Source organism: Triticum aestivum, chromosome 7D (assembly GCF_018294505.1).
Source record: "Triticum aestivum cultivar Chinese Spring chromosome 7D, IWGSC CS RefSeq v2.1, whole genome shotgun sequence".
NCBI classification, from domain to species: Eukaryota; Viridiplantae; Streptophyta; class Magnoliopsida; order Poales; family Poaceae; genus Triticum; species Triticum aestivum.
The window spans coordinates 429,028,099-429,046,603 of record NC_057814.1 but is presented as its reverse complement, the minus strand read 5'-3'; the positions used below and the strand labels follow the sequence as shown (position 1 = coordinate 429,046,603).

The window sequence follows — 18,505 nt, the reverse complement described above, 5'->3', positions numbered from 1 at the left end:
CGAAGGAATGCCTTGTCTGCTATCAAACGTCACAACGTAACTGGGTGATTATGAAGATGCTCTACAAGTATCTCCGAAGGTGTTTGTTGGGTTGGCATAGATCAAAATTAGGATTTGTCACTCCGAGTATCGGAGAGGTATCTCTGGGCCCTCTCGGTAATGCACATCATAATAAGCCTTGCAAGCAATGTGACTAATGAGTTAGTTGCGGGATGATATATTACGGAACGAGTAAAGAGACTTGCCAGTAACGAAATTGAACTGGGTATGAAGATACCGACGATCGAATCTCGGGCAAGTAACATACCGATGACAAAGGGAATAACGTATGTTGTCATTACGGTACGACCGATAAAGATCTTCGTAGAAAATGTGGGAACCAATATGAGCATCCAAGTTCCGCTATTGGTTATTGACCGGAGAGGTGTCTCGGTCATGTCTACATAGTTCTCGAACCCGTAGGGTCCGCACGCTTAACGTTCGATGACGATTTTGTATTATATGAGTTATGTGATTTGGTGGCCGAATGTTGTTCGGAGTCCCGGATGAGATCATGGACATGACGAGGAGTCTCAAAATGGTCGAGAGGTAAAGATTCATATATAGGACGATAGTATTCGTACACCGGAAGTGTTCCGGGGGTACCGGGTACATATCGGGTCACCGGAAGGGGTTCCGGGCACCCCTCCCCCCCAGCAAAGATATGGGCCTTATTGGGCCAAGGGCGGGACAGACCAGCCCCTAGTGGTCTGGTGCGCTCCCATATAGGCCGAACAGAAGGAGAAGGAAGGAGGGGAAGGGAGAAAGGAAAGGGGAGGATTCGGCCTCCCCCTTTCCTTCTCTCCCCCCTCTCTCTCCTTCCCCCTCCGACACTTATGGAAGGGGGAGGCCGACTTGGAGGAGGCGCCCAAGTTGGATTACTCCTACTTGGGGCGCCCCTTGCTGCCCCTCTCCCTCTCCCACCTATATATATGTGGGGGGGCACCTCTAGAACACACAACATTTATTCCTAGCTGTGTGCGGCGCCCCCCTCTACAGTTTACGCCTCCAGTCTTATCTTCGTAGTGCTTAGGCGAAGCCCTGCGCGGATCACTTCACCATCACCGTCACCACGCCGTCGTGCTGATAGAAGTCTCCCTCGACACTTTGCTGGATCAAGAGTTCGAGGGACGTCATCGAGCTGAATGTGTACAGAACTCGGAGGTGCCATACGTTCGGTGCTTGATCGGTCGGAATGAGAAGAAGTTAAACTACATCAACCGCGTTGTCAAACGCTTCCGCTTTCGGTCTACGAGGGTACGTGGACACGCTCTGCCCCTCTCGTTGCTATGCATCTCCTAGATAGATCTTGCGTGGACGTAGGAATTTTTTTGAAATTGCATGCTACGTTTCCCAACATCGCTAACGTGCTCTGACACATCGGCTATAGTGGGGGCTTCAATATCACCTCACTGACATGCTTCATCACCTCGGCTACACTGGGGGCTTCGACAACGCTTCATCAACCTACTCTAGGGACTTCGGCGTCACTCTACCACCCTGCTCCGTCACCTTGGCTGGACTAGGGACTTCACCTCGCCACATCGGTCGTGCTATGTTGCCACTTCGGAGTGCCGAGCTCCTCGCTCGATCACCTCGGGATGGGTTTGGGGGCTGGGACCTCAGTCAAGCACGGGATCATGCACCATGTCGGATCTGTCAAAGTTTGATGGGTGTCCTTGTCGCGCCACAAGCCCAGACCGTGTCATCAGTACCAAGCACATTAACCAGCTAAGTCGCTTTCATGCTCAAAAAAAATCAATTTAAAATCTTTGTCTAGCTCGATCAGGCATTATATTTGTGTTAAGCAAAAAAGTTGTTTGTTAAAAACGTTGTTCTAAAACACTTTCTTTGCCCAAGTTAACTGGGTGCTTAAATTAATACGTGCCATTTTTAAGTGTTTTCTTCTTCTTCATTGCAAAGTCTTTTTCTACTACTTCTTTTTTTTGTCTCGAAGAACGGCCGGCCAACTAGTTGGATGTCTTGCTTCTCTATGTGTCTCTCGAGTTTAGTTCGCTAAACTGACATGAGAAGCACTATGTATGCGCCTTCGGGGCAAGGAGGTTGAAGCGGAGGGCTGGCCCATTCGAATCCTAGACATGGGATGTATCATGTGAAAGCACGACGGAAGCACAAATTAATTTTAAGACCAATTTCAGATTGGTAGCAAAAAAACTTGATTTAATTCAGATGTAAAGTTTTTATATAAGTTTTTTGGTTTTCTCAGCTTATGACACTTTTATCCTATTTGTATTTTTTCCCAGGAGGTAGGACATCGTCTAGGTCGAGGTGTCCTGCGTGGTAATTCTGCTCGGGAAATATCTTTTCCGACCCGCAGTTTGGCATCTTCCCTGCCGAGCTGCACCTCGGCGATGGCGAAACGTAAAATGAGGCTGACTAAGTTCCCTAGGAGATGTGATCCTAGGGTCGGCTATGTGGCCCAACCCAAGTCTTAGGGGCTACTGCATTGACGATTCAATCTCGGAGGCTACCGCACATTGCATTTCTGTTCGTAAAGTATGCTGCTGAGCAATGACTTGATCCTCAGGCTAATTTCGCGAATTGACCTGAGACTCGGGGGCTACTAGGATCAGCGATTTTATGTTATCCTTCAGGCGCACCTCGGATTTAGGCCGACATGCACCTTGAGGGCTACTGGCATACATCTTGGAGAGAATAAATTGCAACTGGCTTGGCGGAAAACTTTTTTTTTGGAGCCGACAATCTACATCGATAACTCCAGATCGAGGTGGTGCACCACTTCAAAGGCAGTTCGGCATTGGAGCTCGTCTGCAAGAAAATAACAAGGCGTTTGATAAAGGCCGAGAACTTAAAGGGGATCCTCTGATGCCGGACATGTGAACTCTTGGGATACACCTCAGCAATCCTCGAGATCGGAGATGAGAAGATTTGTTGAACCAGCTTTCAAGACCGACCACCGAAGACGAAGAACAGTTCAGAAGAACCAAGGAGGGTCCCCAACTTGAAGACCAGTTCAGGGGCTACTGATGGTGTCCTGGACTAGGGGGTACTCACCATGTCATCTCCCAGCCAGGAGGGCCGGGTCGAGAACTCCCGTGGCAGTTCATTACTAGGTCACTTCGGACAGCCCATGACGGAATACAAGGGAGATTTCACAAGACTTGGCGCACAAGACGAGGACTCCTGTTATCCTAGGCCTCAGGTGTATTATGTAAACTGAGGCTAGGCTAGTCAATAGACCGTCTCATATTTAGTAGATTCATTCACATAAGATCTCGAGGTGGATCAACCTGTATTATGTACCCCATCCACAATCAATACAGTACAAGTAGGACATAGGGTTTTACCTCTTTGAGAGGGCCCGAACCTAGGTAAATACCATGTCTCTTCTTCGTCTTGTTAGCATCTAGCCAAGATCACCATCTTGTTGGGTCCTGCCAGATTTAGCTGTCACTTGTAAACCAAGCTAGTCATCTGCTGCAATATATTTGAGAGTGTTTCTCGTTGTTCTTTGCTACTTGAGATAGATAGTTGCTCCTTCTTGTGAGTTGTTTGGTACTGTGAAAGATCGTTCCAGCGGTGTCCCGCATCAAACGCGTTAGAATAGCAACCTCCGCTGATGAAGAGAAATATAGATAGAAAGAATCCAACCTCTAGACACATGAATACTGACTAACAAGACTGGATCCAAACAGATCCACAGAAGACCAACACCAACTGAATCCTTCGATATCCGCCAGAGACACATCTCCACACGCCCTCCAATGATGCTAGATGCATCACCAGAACTGGACTAGACGGAGAGTAATGACCTTCAGGAGCTGCCACCACCTCGTCTTCTTGAGCTTGACACAAACCCTAAACGAACTCATAAAAACACCTAGAACGGAGCAGGATCCCTCCCGCCGGCAAGGGCCGGGGTCCACCACACCTCCATGGCCCCAGGGCAAGCAGAGACGAGGCAGACCGACGACGCTGACAAGAGCCAGAGAAACTCTGGTCTTCTTTCCTTGGAGAAGAGAAGGCGTCATAGAAAGATCATCTCGAGACATCCAAGGAAATTTGAAATTCAAACTTAAAATTCTAAATTATCAACTTGAGAAACGCAAATGAAAATATCATCCCAAGGGCTTCTACTTAAATAGCAGTGCACTTTGCATGGTAAGAGATCCAAGTGGAATGGAAGTTAAAATAAAACTAGATGATACCCCGTGCGTTGCTACCGGATTGATTGCAATATTTTTTTGATGAAATTTTAATGAAAATTAAAATAGATATAATATATTGTATTTGATTATTATATACTCGTAAATATATATAGAACATAAGTTGCATTTTTCATGCATGTTAAGAAAGATATAATTAGTATATTGATGAGGTGGCATCTGTAGTGAGTTGTGATGTGTGCCTGTTAAGAAAGAATAAAAAGGCCATTTCCCATGCATGTTAAGAGAAATATTAAAGGCGTCTTTGGTTTGTGACTACGCATGCCACAGCTCCCTACGCCTAAACTTAGCCGATGTTTGCTTTATGCCGGTGTTGTGGCGTGCCGCACCGCTCGCCACAGCTTGCTAGTTCATTTTTCACGCCCCAACTTGCCAAAAGTGTGGCGCTCGTTTCGTTCGCCGCACTTGCGGCGCGGCCGCATCTTCGGTGTGGCGTGTTCTGGTGATAAACCAAACACGTCGTTAGTGGCGTGATGAGATGGCATGTGTGGTGAGGTGATATGTGTGCATGTTGAGAGAACTGAGATAGTGTTAGTGAGGTGATATGTGTGCATGTTAAGAGAACTGAGATAGTGAGGATCAACTATTCAGGTATATAGGATAACTGGACAATCCGCCGCGTGGCTTGTCAATTAACACACTCAATATAAGATTTGGGCTTTCAATTCATGGCTAATATGCTTTTTCTTTAGCATCCTGAATATAATAAAAATTACTTTAAGATCACTGGACCACCAAATGTCACTGTTGCCATCAAAAGAAGCCATTGACACATTGTTGTCGACGCTCTCATACCGAACCGGCATAACCTTGTCGATGACGGACAGAAAGTCTTTGTCCATATTGTCACCGCTACCAAAGCTGGGCTGGCCTTGTCGATGACAACCGAAAAGTCTTTGTGCACGTGTCCCTAAGGACGCCTCGGAGCGATAAACAACTCATCAAATCTTGTCATCGCATATGCACAATGAGAAAGCCTAGCCTGACCGTCTAGCATATGCACAATGAGAAAGCCTAACCTCACTGTCTAGGGAGCTTGTCACAATGAAATTAAAAAGGATCGGGGCCTGAAAGATTGACTTAAAAGAAGAAACGTCGCCATCCATCCGAGTGTCGCCCTTCTTGGACTAAAACCCTAGCATATCTACTAGCCGGAGCCAATTCTCCCCACCAGCAGCAATTTAGCACATGGTCTTTGTAACATCTACTGTCTAAATGATCCTACCAGTGCGTGTAGGAAATCTAACAGACTGCAAATTCATCATCTGAACATGTTACGAATGTAACTTTGATTCTCAGCGTCAAAGCTACAGTTTCCAAAGTTCAAAACTAATGCATGACATGACAGTCCTCTTTTTTATGTAAAACAAAGGATTTGGCTTCTCGTTTCAGAAGTGTCTATTTTGGCGCAGAGTAAAAACATGTTTGAATGACACAAGATTTTCCACACTGAGGCCCATCGTTGCACGAACTGAGGTGTGAGCAAGGACACAGATGAGGTTAGTAGTGCGCCAAGCACCATCTAGAGTTGCTTTATGGTCAATTCTGCTCTCAGATGTAGTACTCCATTGATGAAGAAGAGGCTATCATCAGCCATAAACGACGGCCAGGGAATTGCAAAGAGATTGCGGTAGCCAACCGCCTTTCCACCAGTGAAGGTGTAGCAGCCCTTGTACTTGCTGACAAACTCACCCGATGGCCTTGTCCTTGCAGCAAACTCGTAGTCCACGGTAACACTCGTTGAGCCTTTCTCTTGCATCCCTAAGAAGAGACCAAAGCAGTGGAAAGCACTTTGCTGATCCATGTTGCAATGTGCTGACAAGAAGAATCCCTGTCCGGCAAGATGGAATGCTTGCGAGTAAATCCGCCCAGATGGGAATAGTCGGCCACACTCCTCACGCTTCAGATCCAAGTATGCTATGCACTGAGGATACGGTCGGTCAAATTCCACCACCTTAAGTGGACGATATTTGTAAGCTCGTTCAGTATATTTCCTAGAGGTCAACACATCTGTAGCAAGGGCACGCTGTCGATGTGGTGCATCAGCTTTGTACAGGAGTGCATCAGTGACACTTTTAGTTGCTTGCTCATTATCCAGGTCACTGCATGCAAGGACCTTCCGCAACTTCCTGCAGGTCATATGAGAAAACCTAACAAGTGGCAGCAACCGAGTCCCCAAGATTTCACGTCTTTCTTCCGTTCTTGAGTATTGAGCACGAGCCCACTTGATCACAAAGTCATAGACTGCATCCTCTGATGCCACCTGAAGGTCGTTACTACATAAGATAGCTTCAATCCCAGCAAGGGGAATGTTCATCACTTCATCCTGAAACCTGAAAAGAGGAAGCATTCCTTTAGTTCAACAATGTTATTTCAATAATTTAGTTGGCTCTCTAAATAAAGAGACCACCCACTTAGTCAAGTCCTTGTATTTGTTGGCAAGGAATTCCTTGGCAGCATCAGTCAGTGGCTGAACTGCTGCAGCCATTGAAATGCTGGAAGGCAGATCTAGATAGAGAAGTGCAGATTCTGTGGTCATAGGTAAGCTTCTTAGTAGTTGACTGCAGTGTCTCATGCAAGAAACAACTTCAAATTTGTCAGACATCATCAAGATATCAAGCAGAAGGGTTGGCTGATTGGTCGTCAACTTTCCACTGTAAATAAAACTTAAAAGCTCCATAAGGGCACTTTCCTCTGTTCCAAGTAGAAATACAACAATCAGACATAAGGTAACTGTTAGCTCGAAAGCAAAAGAAAAATATATTTGCAAAATGGTGGGGTATAGACAAATAACTTGCTTGCTGAACTGAAAAATTAATCATGGATAACCTCATTGACAATGATCATGTCAGTACTACAAAATCGATCATTCAAAACATTAAGCAAAACTGTACAGCAGCTAGGATAGAACATGTCCTACTGGAGCTCCCACATTACCTGAAGCAGTTATTCTAAGAGTTGCATGCCTCTGGTCGGATTCTTTCATGCCATTTGAGAAAAGCTAACAAGATGAAAGTTATGACACTGTTAGCTAGATAACAATACATAACTACACCACAATGAACTCATTTTACACACAAATTAGATCCACCTTGTAAAAGAAGGGACTTTTTGCAGCTAGAATCGCAGAGCTGATATATATAGACTTCACTCTCAAAACCTGATTACATTCCATATTCCAGGATGAGTCACTGTCTCCATCCTCACCTGATACAAACAGCAAGGTCCAATGAAGCAGAGAACAAACGGCCACATAGGCATGTAGTATAAAGGAACAAATGGTGCACAGGATTCACATCTTTTATATAGACAAGGATATGATGCTTTGGAGCACAATCAAATGGGGAGCATAGTGACAGTGTATCGAATCATATGACTTATCAGTAACAACATGGTGCACAAACTTCAGAGATCTGGTAGCTTCAAAAGTTAAAGTACATTTGTCCACATGTATAACAATTGTACACAAGTTTACTTACAGTTATGTCAGAATTATATCCAACAGAAGTATAATCCATCCAACATAACCCAATTGTTCCAAAATTAGGTGGGGCAGAAAGAATCAAGTAATCAAGCTCGTATAAATCTCAACCAATCAATAGTAAAGTGAGGAATTTAAAATGATTACCACATGTCTAATATTATCAACGCAATGGCTGGCAGAAAGGCTTCACCGGTACCAGCATGTCTCCACAGTTTCAATACAAAGGAATGAGTTACTCGCTCTGATACATTGTGCCATCAACTAACTCTAAAATCACATATGATCAGTACCAATGATTGCTACGCATAACAGTTCTCCAAAAAATAATTTTAATTATCTGGCATAGGTGCACAGAATTCTGTGTTTATGTGTTAAATTTTCTGAACCTGACTGCCATATACTACCTCTGTACCAAAATATAAGACATTTTTGTAGGCTAAACTAGCCTAATAAACGTCTTATATTTTGATACGGTGGGAGTACTTCGGAGTAATTAAAAGATATTCAATTGCACTAACCATCTTGTCCAATATCAGGTGGAGATTCTTCTATCATAGCTACAGGCTCCTCGTTGGTTTCCTCATAGGTATCACGTTCATCTGCTTCAATTTTGATGTTTGCTGGTTCTGACATATACTTTCCACATTCTGGGGGCATGAGATGATAGCAGGAGGTCATTGAAAATGGAAGTTATTGCACTCTAGAATAAGAACATGATTAAGAAAGTGTGAATAGTATAAGTGCATTGGCATCAGATCGTCATGACAGAAACATATTCTGATAAAGCAAAGCAAGAGTACAATAGTTTCAGATGACAATGACAGAAAAAGATCCAAGCAATAAAGCATAAATCCTAATAACAATATGAGGCCCATGAACAAGCATTAACGATGAATGCCTAGAGTGCACATTCAGAGCGAAGTTGGATGCAAGCAAAATATATTGGGTACTCCGAACTTTTCATGGGACGCTAATAGGATGTCAAATACTTCCTATGTCCGTGTTTATTAGGCCAGAGAACCAGTGAGCCGCATCCGGTCTTAATTAAGTGCAGATTTCGCAGGTTCCGTTGCTCGTTCCGTCCACTGATTGAGGGAGATAAATCTCCAGCCGCTACATGTGCGAGGTAGGCGAAACGGTTTCGCTAATTAATGCCGCTAGCCCATGTGTTCTAACAGGGCCAATTCAAAACTGGGCAACTACACGCGTTGTGCCTTGGTCCCAGCACTTCGCCCTGGTGGCCTAATAAACACAGACTGGGAGTAAGTAGTTAAGAGTAAGAACTTCTAACTTCATTACTGCTCCATCCTCCCCTTAATATACCCACTTTCATGCTTACTTTTCTCAAATATAGAAACTTAGAAGCATTATGTAACACCTAAAACCCTTGTTAGCCCATTACAACGAATGCATGCTCAGCTAAACGAGACATTGGACAACATCTGGCCGTACTATTAATCAGGCAATAACCAAACTAACTTCTGTCTATAGCTTATAACTTTATATACAACTTATTGCATCTACTGGGCTTGAGGTTGGTTCGGTTACGGTGCACAATGCTCTTTGCAAATTCAGGATCATACTAGGAGCAATGTCACAGAGTTTTCTTCTGCGGAATTAAGAGTTGAATAAGATCTTGCAAATAGAGTCCAGGATAAATCCCCTAAAATTCCACCCACCAATGTCATCTCCTGAACACGACGTTGCTAAGAAGATCATATTGTGGCTAAATTCCGTGTGGCAACAACTGAGAAATTCAAATCAAGGCAAACAACTAGGAAATCATAACTTCACTTCAATCAAAAGGAAAAGCTGCCTCACCATCTTTCTCCCACCTTATACCAAACGTAAGGCTTTTGATACCTAAATCCCCAACAGGCAATCAAAACAAATCAGCGGGAAAAGCAAGTAGTACTACCTCCATTTCCCAACTCCCCACCCACCCGCTGTCAAATCAGTACGAATACAAATTCAAACCCACCCACGCCCAAATCGCCCCGTACCGAAATGATGACGAGACGTAGACCAACCTTCCCCACCTTTCTCGAGGCGGAGGTCCTCCCTGCGGCGCTTGCGGTGGCGCGCCCAGTCGGCGATGGAGGAGCAGCCCTCGCCGGCGGCGCCCTTGGCCCCCGGCGCGTCGTCCCCGGCGACGATCTCGATCCGCAGGACCCGGTCGGAGAAGTTGACCGAGTTGAAGGCGAACTCGAAGCTCGGGCCGCCGCTCGCCCGCGAGAAGTCCGGGTCCATCCCGGCCACCACCGCCCCCTTCCTCCAATACCAATCCGGCCACGCCCGCCGCCTCACCTCCGCCGCTGCGCGCAGGCCGCAGAAGACATCATCACCGCCGTCGGAGCCGGAACCCTAGCCCGAGAGAAGGTTCCAGAAGGTCGCGGAAGCGGGGGCGTGGGGACAAGAGTGAGACGGAGAAGAGAGAGGCGTGGCTGTGGTGTGATGGGGAGGAAACCAGAGGGTGGTAAGCGTGAAACGGGTGCGGCGATTTGGGTGCAGAGACCGGCAGGCCGCTTAACTAGGAGGCGTGCGCCGTGGGTCCCGGCTGTCCGCGGGCCACGTTTCCCACACGTGGGGCCGGCGCGTCAGCGGAGGGTGAGGGTCTGGTCGGCGTCGGCGTCGCGATTCTGTGCCTTGCTTCGCTCGCGACGTGACCTGTGTTGCGTCTCTCCTTTCCTTTTAGACTACTAGTAGAGTGAGTAGAGTTGGGCTGGTTGCGGTTAGGAAGGGGGGACGCAGGCGGCAGGTCGACGGAGAGGACGTCAAAGCTTGCGGTTCGGAGGGGGTGGGTTTTGGTGTCACGGGTTTTTCCCCTTGTGGAGTAATCATCATCATTTTCTCATGGAGTACTTTCCTGTCCATGAACATGCATGGAGCATGATTTGGGCAACTGGGATTACTCTGATTGCAGAATGAGAGCATCGTATTGGATTTCGAACTGTTAGAGTAACTCGGTTTCCAGGGTATATTTTATGCCCTATTTTATGTTGCAACCTAAGAAAGCCTTAGGGCATCTCCAATGCAGTGACCCAAACAACACGAATTTTATTCGCTTTTTATTCTTTTAGGTCAACAAAATAGACAGCGGACATAGACGGACATGCGGACACAGCCCAACGGAGCTAACGCATTTTGGGACGGACATGCTCTTACCCAACTATCGCTCGGGGAGGAGGACGTCAAAGAGGTGTATACCCGATGCGGAGGGCACGCCGCCGCGCCTGATGTGGATGATGTTCTCCGCCACGGAGACGACATGGACAGCACCACCGAGCCTGCCGGCGATGCGGTTGTCGGGGCCACCGCGACGGCGGTCTCGAGGCCGGTCGGAGTGAGCGCCATCATGCTTCGTGCCTCCTCTGTCTCCCATCGGCGTGGTGGAGATATTTGTGCGGTTCATGGGTGGATGTGTGGACCGGGAGGGGAAAAATGAGGGAAGAGATTGAAAAAAAGACGGTGGGTGGTGGGCCAGGCCGGACAAAGAGGACACAGATGGACAACGCACGTTGTCCGCTTCGGATCCAAATTTGACCCAATTTTTGGGACAGAAATGAGTCCGAGACACACAAAGTGGACATAAAAACATAATGGCTCTCTGCATTGGGCTGCATTTTTTGTCTCTGTAGATCCAAATGGACGCCGGCGGATGAAATGGAGCCTTGCGTTGGAGTTGGCCTTAGAGCATCTACAACCATACATAGCTAATTTGAGTTGCCAAACGGGTCAGGCACGTTCGCAAACGGTGACCGGTCATACCCCATATTTCACCCCCAACGATCATAGTAGCCACTTCACGATTTGCATCTTCATACAAAAGCATGTACCGACATGATCTACGTACCAAGTACACTCCCACAACTACAATACTCGTCCCCCTCACTGGAGATGTTGATGAAGTTTGTGCCGAAGCCGCTGACCTAATGGTCATGGGCGGCTGGCGCACCTCCGGCTCCGCCTCCTCTTGCTCCTCGTCGGCCAAGATCTCGTTGAGCTCCACGTCTGCCTAGTGAGGAAGCGACGGTTGGCCTCCACCTCCGCCTCCGACTGGATGGAGTCGAGGATGGTTTGTTGCTCCATTGCGTCCTCTGCTTGGGCCACCTCGAACTCCGCCAGCGCGTTGGCAATGGTGAAGCCCGCAGACTGCCTCCTCCGCCTCCGGGTCCTCCAGGGTCTCCTCCTCCTCTGGCTCCGGCTCGGATGAATCCGGAGGCAGGCTGACTACGATCCGAGCTTCGTGCCTAGCCCGGTTCTCCTCCAACAGCTGCAAGCGTTGCTCCGGGGTGAGTATGGCGTAGATGGTGATCCTACTACGGGCCATGGCTAGCGGCTAACGATGACCGGATTGAAGGTGGCGGCGTGAAAGGAGGAGAGGGTAGAAATGCAGACAGGCTAGGGTTGGGTTGCCGTCGTCCAGCTTAAATAACCGTGCTTGGTCCTCAGGCGGCACGTCGTGCGACGCCACGCAGCACCATGAATGCATTCTCACTAAAAAATGAAGGAGGCGCCCTTCGGACTGATGGTTTCTATGAGTGTTCATGTGGGCCCTTGTGGTCAGTCCTACATGGTGGGCGTATCCGGGTGTCCCCACATCCGCCCCACATATGCACCGGTTATGAGAAGTGCCAGTCAACCAGGGTGTTTGAGCCAGATTTGCCAAATCTGGTTGGGCGGCTGTTTTCTGTGCGGTCGGGCAGGTCAGGCGTTTGACAGATACGAGGGCTCATGTAGATGCTATGAAGCCTTGTTTTTGGTGGGCTGGTTTTCGACGTGTGCAACCCCATGGATCCCATGCAAACCCTCACCCCCTGTAAACTCAACACGCCCTCTTCCCCTCGTGTATTCTCTACCCAAGCACAACTCTAATGCAAATTATAAGGGGTTGAGGGGATTAGGTGAAGGGAAAGGGTTCCACCAGATCCCTTCCCATCCCCGGCCCTCTTGCGTTGCGTTTGTAATTGTCGCGGTGGCTAATCTATTGATTAGCTTGGTGTGAAGTTGTACTACACTTGTTATTCGCATCAAGTTCTTAGTTTCCTGTACTTGATTTTCGCCTTTTATGAAAATATGGTATGCTTAGACTTACTCGAAAAAAAATTAGGTGAGAATCCTCCGGCGATTCTAAAAAAATGTGGCAATCAATCAACAGCCGTATTGCCAAATGACCAAACTTTTGCCAACATCGCCCAGCCGCAAACTAAACAAACAGAGCCTATAGCTATACCTGGCAGTTTCTAAAAGAAAATACAGTAAGGCCCTGCTTGGATCGTTGGTTGCCTCCCAAATACTCTTTCCGCCTCATAATATAAGAACGTTTTTGACACTGGCGTCAAAAAAGCTCTCATATAATGGGACGGGACGGAGGGAGTACCTCCGTAATCGATAGACCTCCAGCCATCGTTTCTATTCCAAACGGAAAACACACTACAGCCGGTAATTTACACCTGTAAATTAAATCCAGCTGTATAAACTTACACCGAATCCAAGCGGGGCCTAAGATGCAAAATCCATCGTTCGAAGTAACCTTTTTCTTTTCTATAGAACTGACTTGCTTATTGCCATCATTTAGCAAACGCTCTTTGTACCTTGACTACATTCTAGTACATGACACTATCCAAGCATGTCGTATGTCCCTGAAAGGATTACCATCAAAATGAGTAGAAATTTCAACAAACTGCAAATTTAACTCATGTAGCGCTACACATTAAGAAAAAACTTATGTGGCGCAACTACACCTTCACAGTTCATAAGATGTTACTTTTCAGTTTTCACAGTTCACAGATTTTGCTTCTCATTTCAAAAGTGTCTATTTTGGTGCTCAGGAAAAACATGTTTGAACCACACAAGATTTTCCACTATCTATGATTGCTTTATGGTCAGTTCTGCTCTCAGATGTAGAACTCCATCGATGAAGAAGAGGCTGTCATCAGCCATAAACGACGGCCAGGGAATTGCAAAGAGATTCCGGTAGCCAACTGCCTTTCCACCAGTGAAGGTGTAGTAACCCTTGTACTTGCTGACAAAATCGCCCGATGGCCTTGTCCTTGCAGCAAACTCATAGTCCACGGTGACACTCGTTGAGCCTTTCTCTTGCATCCCTAAGAAGAGACCAAAGCAGTGGAAAGCACTTTGCTGATCCATGTTGCAATGTGCTGACAGGAAGAATCCCTGTCCAGCAAGATGGAATGCTTGCGAGTAAATCCGCCCGGATGGGAAAAGTCGGCTACACTCCTCACGCTTCAGATCCAAGTATGCTATGCACTGAGGATATGGTTGATCAAATTCCACCACCTTAAGCGGGCGATACTTGTAAGCTCGTTCAGTATATTTCCTGCAAGTCAACACATCTGCAGCAAGGGCACGCTGTCGATGTGGTGCATCAGCTTTGTACAGGAGTGCATCAGTGACACTTTTCGATGCTTGCTCATGATCCAGATCACTGCACGCAAGGACCTTCCGCAACTTCCTGCAGGTCATATGAGAGAACCGAACGAGCGGCAGCAAGCGAGTACCCAAGATTTCACGTCTTTCTTCCGTTCTTGGGTACTGAGCACGAACCCACTTGATCACAAAGTCATAGACTGCATCCTCTGATGCCACCTGAAGGTCATTACTACATAGGATGGCTTCAATCCCAGCAAGGGGAATGTTCATCACTTCATCCTGAAACCTGGAAAGAGGAAGCATTCCTTTAGTTCAACAATGTTACTTTCAATAATTTAGTTGGCTCTTTAAATAAAGAGACTACCCACTTGGTCAGATCCTTGTATTTGTTAGCGAGGAATTCCTTGGCAGCATCAGTCAGTGGCTGAACTGCTGCAGCCATTGAAATGCTGGAAGGCAGATCTAGATAGAGAAGTGCAGATTCTGTGGTCATAGGTAAGCTCCTTAGCAATTGACTGCAGTGTCTCATGCAAGAAACAACTTCAAATTTATCAGAAATCATCAAGATATCAAGCAGAAGGGTTGGCTCATTTGTCGTCAACTTTCCACTGTAAATAAAGCTTAAAAGCTCCATAAGGGCACTTTCCTCTGTTCCAAGTAGAAATACAACAATCAGACATAAGGTAACTGTTAACTAAAAGGCAATAAAAAAAACTGAGACTGTTTGTTAATATAGATTTGAAAAGCTTTTGAGTAAGGTACAATATCCTTATTCCAGGGAGATGAAAGATGAAAGATGCAAAATGGTAGGGTATAGACAATCAACTTGATAGCTCAACTGAAAATTCAACCGTCAATAACCTCATTGAGACTGATCATGTCAGTGCTACAAAATCGATCGTTCAGACATTAAAGAAAATTATACAGCAGCTAGGATAGAACATTTAAAATGCCGAGTGTCCTACTGGAGCTCCCGCATTACCTGAAGTAGTTATTCTAAGAGTAGCATGCCTCTGATCGGATTCTTTCATGCCATTTGAGAAAAGCTAACAAGATGAATGTTATGAGAATGTTAGCTAGATAACAATATATAACTGCAGTGCGCAATTTACTCATTTCATGCAGCAATTAGAATTACCTTGTAAAAAAAGGGACTTTTTGCTGCTAGAATTGCAGAGCTGATATAGATAGATTTCACTCTCAAAACCTGATTACACTCCATATTCCAGGATGAGTCACTGTTTTCTCCATCCCCACCTAATACAAACAACAAAGTCTAATGAAGCAGGCAGCAAAATGCCACATAGTATAAAGGAACAAAATGGTGCACAGCAGCAGCATCGATTCTTAACGTACTTGTAGCACAATATTCACATCTTTTACTGAATCATATGAGTTATCAGTTACCACATGATGCACAAACGTCAGAGATCTGGTAATTTCAAAATGTAACTTAGTTCGTCCACAAGGATAACAATTGCACACAACTTATGATTAAATATCTTAGAATTATATATCACAGAAGTATAATCCATCCAACATAACCCAATTGTTCCTAGCTATTTAGGTGGAGTCTCAAGAAACAAGTAATAAAGCTCATATAAACCTCAACCAATCAACAGTAAAGTGAGGCATTTAAACTGATTACTGCATGCCTACAAAATATTGAAATTGTCAAAGGAACGGCTAGAAGAGAAGGTTTACCATCAGTAACAGCACACCTCCACAGTTTCAATACAAAGGGATGAGTTACTCACTCTGATATATCGTGCCAGCAACTAACTCTATGATCACATATGGTCAGTACCAATGATTGCTAAACTTAACAGATATCCAAAAATCATATTAATTATTTGGCATGGGCGCACCGAATTCCGTGTGTATGTGTGTTCAATTTTCTAAACCTGACTGCCACTTATTTCGGAGTAATTCGTAGAAGATATTCAATTGCACTGACCATCTTGTCCAATATCAGGTGGAGATTCTTCTATCATAGCTACAGGCTCCTCACCGGTTTCCTCATAGGTATCACATTCTTCTGCTTCGATTTTTACCGTTGATGGTTCCAACATGTACTTTCCACATTCTGGAGGCATGAAAAAATAGCAGGAAGTCATTAAAAATGGAAGCTATTGCACTCTAGAACAAGAACAAGATTAAGGAAGAAGTGCATTAGTTTCAGAGTGTAATGACAGAAACATATTCCAATAAAGTATAGCAAGAGCGCATTAGCTTCAGATGATAATGACAGAAAAAATCCAAGCAACAAAGCATAAACCCTAATAACAATATGAGGCCCATGAACAAGCATCAATGATGAATATCTTCACTCTAGACTGCAAATTCAGTGTGAAGTTGGATGCAAGATATTGGGTACTCAGAACTTTTCATAGGGCACTAATAGAAAGTCAAATACTTCCTGTGCCCGCATTTATTAGGCCAGAGAACCAGCGAGCCTCGTCCATTCTTATTAGGCCAACTGTAATTAAGTAGTGCAGATTCCGTTGCTCGTTCCATCCACTGACTGAGGAAAATAAATCCCCAGTCACTACATTCACGAGGGAGTTGAGTCGGTTTCACTAATTACTGCCGCTAACTGATGCGTCCTAATAGGGCCGATTCAAAACTGCACAACCGCACGTGTTGTGCCTTGGTCCCAGCACCTCCGCCCGGTGGCCTAATAAACACGGACGGAGGGAGTAACTGGTTAAGAGTAAGAACTTCTAACTTCATTACTGTTCTTTCACTCCCCTTAATATACCCTCTTTCATGCTTACTTTTCTCAAATTAGAAACTTAGAAGCATTATAGCACGTAAACACACTTGTTAGCACATTACAATGAATGCATGCCCAGCTCAGCGACACATTGGACAACATTTGGTCGTGCTATTGTAATACAACAAGGTGATAAAGATTGGCATAAGTAATTAAGTATGATTGGCATAAACATAAAATGCTAATAGGGAAGTGGCCTGAAAATAAGAAACAGGTAAGCATGATATTAGAAAGCTTAACTGGATGGCTTTTATATCATTATACCAAATATTCTTGGAACTCGTTTTAAAATGTGCAGGCAGTGAGCTTATAAGCTGGGAGGAAAACGGTACACAGTTTACTATACATTGGTATTTGGTAGAACTATAGGAGACTACAGTTACTAGTCGATCAAGGAAATAAACAATCAATAGTTATTTGTCAATCAAGCAAATGAAAATCCACGCATCATTATGAAATACTGATAGAGGAACACTATCTGACTGCTTAACATGATCGCATTGTAAAGAACAGCTCACATACTATTACAACAACTCTACATAGACAAAAAGGTCATCTGAACTTCATATAAAACAAAGAACTGTGAAGGTACCATCAGCCACGGACTGTTATTTATCAGGAAATAACCAAACTAACTTTTGACCATAATTTAAACAAGTTATTTCGTCTACTGAGCTTGTGGCTGGTTGGGTTACAGTACAGTGCGCAACGCTCTTGGTAAATTCAAGGTCATATTAGTGCAATGCCCCAGAGTTCTTATTCTTCTATGAAACTGAGAATTGAATAAGATCCTGGCAATAGTCTAGAAGGAATCACCCTAATTCAAATCATGCGGTTACAATCGCCCTCACCACCTCCCCTAAATCCCAACGACGAATGACATCTCCTCAACACCACATTGCTCAGAAGATCATAATAAAGAAGCTAAATTCCCGTGTGGCAACAGCTAAGAGATTCATCAAACCAAAGCAAACAACAAGTTGGAAATCGTAACTTTGACTTTGATCAAAAGCAAGAGATGTCTCGCCATCTTTCTCCCACCCTTATGCGAAACGTAAGGCTTTTTGACACCTAAAATCCCCAAACAGACAGCCAAAACCAATCGGCACGAAAAGAGGGCACCTCCCTTTCCCATTTCCCCACGCCGGCGGTCAAATCAGCCCCAATTCAAACTGCCCGAATCGACCCCGCACCGAAATGATTTTAACGTAAACCAACCTCCCCTCACCTTTGTCGCGGCGGAGGTCCTCCCTGCGGCGCTTGCGGTGGCGCGCCCAGTCGGCGATGGAGGAGCAACCCTCGCCGGCGGCGCCCTTGGCCCCCGGCCCGTCGTCCCCGGCGACGATCTCGATCCGCAGGACCCGGTCGGAGAAGTTGACCGAGTTGAAGGCGAATTCGTAGCTCGGGCCGCCGCTCGCCCGCGAGAAGTCCGGCTCCATGCCGGCAGCACCACGGCGCCCTCTTCCCCCGAATCCAATCCCAACCCCAATCCCAATCCGCCAACGCGGGGCCGCCTCACCCTCGCCGCCCCCGCCCCCGGCCCCGCCCCGCGCCCCCCGCAGCGGACCTCTTCACCACCGGCCGAGCCGGGACCATAACCCGAAA

The 18,505-nt window shown here is 45.9% G+C and overlaps 2 protein-coding genes across 5 annotated transcripts; both read right to left on the bottom strand.

Moving 5' to 3' along the window:
• Positions 1–5,508: 5,508 nt before the first annotated feature.
• Positions 5,509–10,419, bottom strand: LOC123164636 (BTB/POZ domain-containing protein POB1). Of its 3 annotated transcripts, none has more exons than XM_044582175.1 (6): positions 9,735–10,419; positions 8,250–8,378; positions 7,339–7,454; positions 7,185–7,248; positions 6,662–6,941; positions 5,509–6,580 (listed from the first exon to the last, which is right to left on the bottom strand). In XM_044582175.1, exons 1-6 carry the CDS (start codon positions 9,979–9,981, stop codon positions 5,770–5,772), a joined length of 1,647 nt encoding a protein of 548 aa, XP_044438110.1. In that variant the 5' UTR covers positions 9,982–10,419; the 3' UTR covers positions 5,509–5,769. The 3 variants fall into 3 exon arrangements, with proteins under 3 accessions (XP_044438110.1, XP_044438111.1, XP_044438112.1); XM_044582176.1 differs by having other exon boundaries at positions 9,762–10,254; XM_044582177.1 differs by having other exon boundaries at positions 9,771–10,253.
• Positions 10,420–13,374: 2,955 nt separating this feature from the next.
• On the bottom strand, positions 13,375–18,478 carry LOC123164637 (BTB/POZ domain-containing protein POB1). 2 transcript variants are annotated; one of them, XM_044582179.1, is made up of 6 exons: positions 18,129–18,478; positions 16,136–16,210; positions 15,263–15,381; positions 15,107–15,170; positions 14,493–14,772; positions 13,375–14,410 (listed from the first exon to the last, which is right to left on the bottom strand). In XM_044582179.1, exons 1-6 carry the CDS (start codon positions 18,337–18,339, stop codon positions 13,600–13,602), a joined length of 1,560 nt encoding a protein of 519 aa, XP_044438114.1. In that variant the 5' UTR covers positions 18,340–18,478; the 3' UTR covers positions 13,375–13,599. The 2 variants fall into 2 exon arrangements, with proteins under 2 accessions (XP_044438114.1, XP_044438113.1); XM_044582178.1 differs by having other exon boundaries at positions 16,082–16,210; positions 18,129–18,477.
• Positions 18,479–18,505: the final 27 nt, after the last annotated feature.